We start from the raw sequence: 3,847 nt of genomic DNA on the forward strand, positions 1-3,847 counted from the left end.
CACTTTTTGTTGGTGATGGCCGAATTATCAACTTCCCCTGTGAGCAAGAGCTGCATGAGAACTTATTCGATTGAATAATTTCCCTACTCATTAATTGATGACCGCATGAATTTTAAATTATTTTTCGCATCATTATATAACCGGGATGGCTCAACCGATCATGCCAAATTAGAAATTTATCATTATTTGTAAACTTCTGGTTTACAATTGCATGTGCTTCAGTTGTACTAATATAAGTGTAGTACATGCCAGAGGATAAAGCTGATAGCTTTTCCAGTACACATTTTGTGTCTGAATTGTGTTTTGTAATACACAGATATTCATTCCCTCCATCAGCTCCTGTTTCAATATGGTATCCATTTAGGCGGATATCTTTGAAACTTAATAAATTTTTATGGGACTTGGGGGGATATAATGCATTATCAATGTGCAATATTGTTCCACCCCGTAACAACATATGGGCTCTTCCAGAGCCTTCAATTATTTTTTAGGTGCCAGAAATAGTACTGACATCAGTTTTTCGATTCACTAAATTAGAGAAATATCTTTTATGCTTGAGAATTGTGTGGGTTGTTGCACTATCAGCAAGGCACATATCTTCATTACTGGAGCTAGTGTCTATATTCATTCTAACAACAATAATAATTTTTTTAACAATAAGTTATAAGCGCACATTAAAAACACAAATTATTTAATAGTAAATTATGTAAACAAACAAGTAGAAAACACACTTTATTATTATTAGAAAATAAAATTCAAAACATCCATAAAACTTAAAATGAAAATTTTCATAAATTTTATTTCTTGACACTTCCATCTCCAATAAGGTGATCAATTTTTCCATCTGGATCAGCAAAGAAGTCACCAATATCTAAATGGGTAACATCCATATTACCGTAATTTGGATCATCATCTTCATTAGCAAAGTGAGTCTCGATCCTTTCCTTTTTTTTCCAGTGATTTTTGATAAAGATCAACAAGGTGTTTTTTAGTACGACAAGTGCGACTCCAATGACCTTTTCCTCCACAACGATAGAAAATATTTTCATTTGTTTTGCTACTCTGACCCTCTTTTTCATTATTTTCAACATTTTTCCACTTCGGGTGGAAATGTGTTTTTATGATTCCCATTGCGACCACGATCAAAACGAAGACCATGAGCATAGTTACGACCACGACCATGTGCGTATGCACGACCGCGACCAGGATTTTTCTTATAGTGGTCGTGCCTTGCCATATTGACTTCTGGGAATAGAGTTGTACCAGTGGGACGTGCCTCGTGATTTTTCATCAATACTTCATTATTTTGCTCAGCCACAAGAAGACAAGATATTAGGTCAAAATATTTAATAAACCCCTTTTCTCGATACTGCTGCTGCAGGAGCACATTGGATGCATGAAAAGTGGAAAATGTTTTTTCTAGCATATCTTCATCAGTTACTTTTTCTCCACATAATAATAACTTAGAAGTTATTCTAAACATCGAAGAATTATAATCACTTACACTTTTAAAATCCTGCAAATGTAAATGCATCCATTCATATCGAGCTTTTGGTAGGATAACCGTTTTTTGATGATCATATCTATCTTTCAAATTTTTCCACAAGACATGTGAGTCAATTACGATAAGATACTCATTTTTAAGATCCTCGTGAAGGTGACGACGAAGGAATATCATGGCTTTTGCCTTTTGTTGATCAGATGATTTATTTCCTTCTTTAATAGTGTCACCGTGACCTTATGCGCTTAAATGAATTTGGGCGTCTAGGGCCCTTGTCAAATAGTTCTTTCCCGAAATATCAAGAGCCCCAAAATCCAATTTTGTAAGATTTTACATACTTAGTAGTGCTATCATAAAAGTAAAAGAAATAAAAATATTATAATGAGATAATTATCATAAAGTCAATATTAAATATTAATATTTAAAATAATACTTTTGTAAATTCTAATATTTAGAAATAACACAATAGTAAACTAGATTGTCACATTAGTCTTAAAATTATCTGTTTTTTTTTTATAAAAAAAAAATCAATTTAGTGACAAAATACTTCTTACATATCCAAAAATAAAAATAAAAATAAATAAAGCATTATGAGTTCTTCATGAACTATACAATGTTATTTCGCTATCCTTCAGGGATGCTTTGCTTTTGTTACAAACAATGATCTAAAAATTATAACCATCCTCCTGGGATGCGTTAAAATTATAACCATCCTTCTGGTATGCAAAAAGTTATTTCTTCTTTCTCTAATTCAATTCCACCGAATAAACAAAAATAATTCTTTCATGCTTTAAGCCAAATCCACCTTTTAATCCTTTGACACAATTAAATTTATTTGTGCACTATCCATCAAAATTATAATCATTGTAAGGCCACATGTGTTATTCACAACCTCAACAACATCAATCCCATCTTACTTAAAGTTGAGTTGCTACATGAGATTTTTTTTTATATAACTAGATTGTGACCTGCGCGTTGCGCGGTTAATAATCATAAAATATTTTTGTATTTGTTTTTTATTTTAAATTTAAGTTTATGTGAAATAAAAATTAAAAATTTTAATTATTAGTTTTTTTATATATTATCATTCAAATAAAAAATAAAATAATAATGTAGGTACACATAATAAGTTATTTATTTTAAACAGTGTTGATTGTAGAATTTTTTTCTTAAAATATGAAGAAAAAAAATTAAGTGGTAAAATTTCTTGCTACATCGAGAGATAATTATGACAATTCTTGCCATTATAAATGGTTTATAAAAAGAAGAGTGAAGTTCTATTTTAGTCCCTCACAAAAACTGTAGAGGCCACATTAGTCCCTGAGAAAAAAAAAAGTCCCTATTAGATTCCTTACAAAATTTAACCGATCCATGTTAGTCCCTCTACTAATATTGTTTCAAACCGATTTTTTTTACTTTTGAACCGTGATTGGACCACCAACGAAGACCCATTTTAGTCCCTCACAAAAAGGGAGAGTCCAAATTAGTCTCTGAGAAAAAAAGTCTCTATTTAATCTCTTACAAAATTTAGCTGAGTCATGTTAGTCCCTCTTTTAATATTTTTTTCAAACAACTTTTTTCGTATTTTTAAACTATGACTGGACCTGACAAGATATACCTGTTTTCAAAAATTGATTATGGGTCAGAGGTTAAGTTTCTTTGCACATGGTCTTCAGAGTCTAAGTTTCCACCAGAAACTGGGTTCCCTATGAGACATTAAAATCTTATTATTCAAAATTTGAGTCATCATATTCTGATCTTTCATAATCTGAGTCTCTAGCTTCTCTTCTTAAGTTCCTATCAGAGTCAGAGTCCGATAAGTTTTTTGACTAATGATCCTACACACTTGAACATATGTTAGTGTATCTAATTGTTCATTAAATACTTTGTTATCATCAAAACTTAAGTGATATGGTATAACCCAATTTTCTTTCAACATACCATGTGTATTATTTTGGCCACAAGTATTAATAACAAAAGCAAGAAATTATCCTAAATCACCTTAGTAACAAAACTAAACGTTCCTAAAAGATCATTAACAACTGATACAATAACGACGCCTAATACACAAGAATACATAACAAAAACCATAGTCACCCACCCATAAGCCTGATAATAAACCAAACAAAGAAAAGAACGCCGTGGTATCGTAATGATTTATCTACAATCCCTTCATAAATAATTTCAATTCAATAGTCGTAAAATAGGAGTCTAGTCACAGTTTTAAAAAAATAAATCGATTTGAAAAAAAAAACTAGAAGAGGGACTAACATGGTTTGATTATATTTTGTAAGGGATTAAATATAGACCTTATTTTTTTTAGGGACTAATTTGGACTCTTCCTTT

The 3,847-nt window shown here is 30.9% G+C and overlaps 1 protein-coding gene across 1 annotated transcript; it reads right to left on the bottom strand.

The window, feature by feature from the left end:
* Positions 1-1,084: 1,084 nt before the first annotated feature.
* Positions 1,085-1,678, bottom strand: LOC131644519 (uncharacterized). The gene has a single exon (XM_058915040.1). It carries the CDS (start codon positions 1,676-1,678, stop codon positions 1,085-1,087), a length of 594 nt encoding a protein of 197 aa, XP_058771023.1.
* Positions 1,679-3,847: the final 2,169 nt, after the last annotated feature.

Source organism: Vicia villosa, linkage group LG1 (assembly GCF_029867415.1).
Source record: "Vicia villosa cultivar HV-30 ecotype Madison, WI linkage group LG1, Vvil1.0, whole genome shotgun sequence".
In the NCBI taxonomy this organism is placed as follows: Eukaryota; Viridiplantae; Streptophyta; class Magnoliopsida; order Fabales; family Fabaceae; genus Vicia; species Vicia villosa.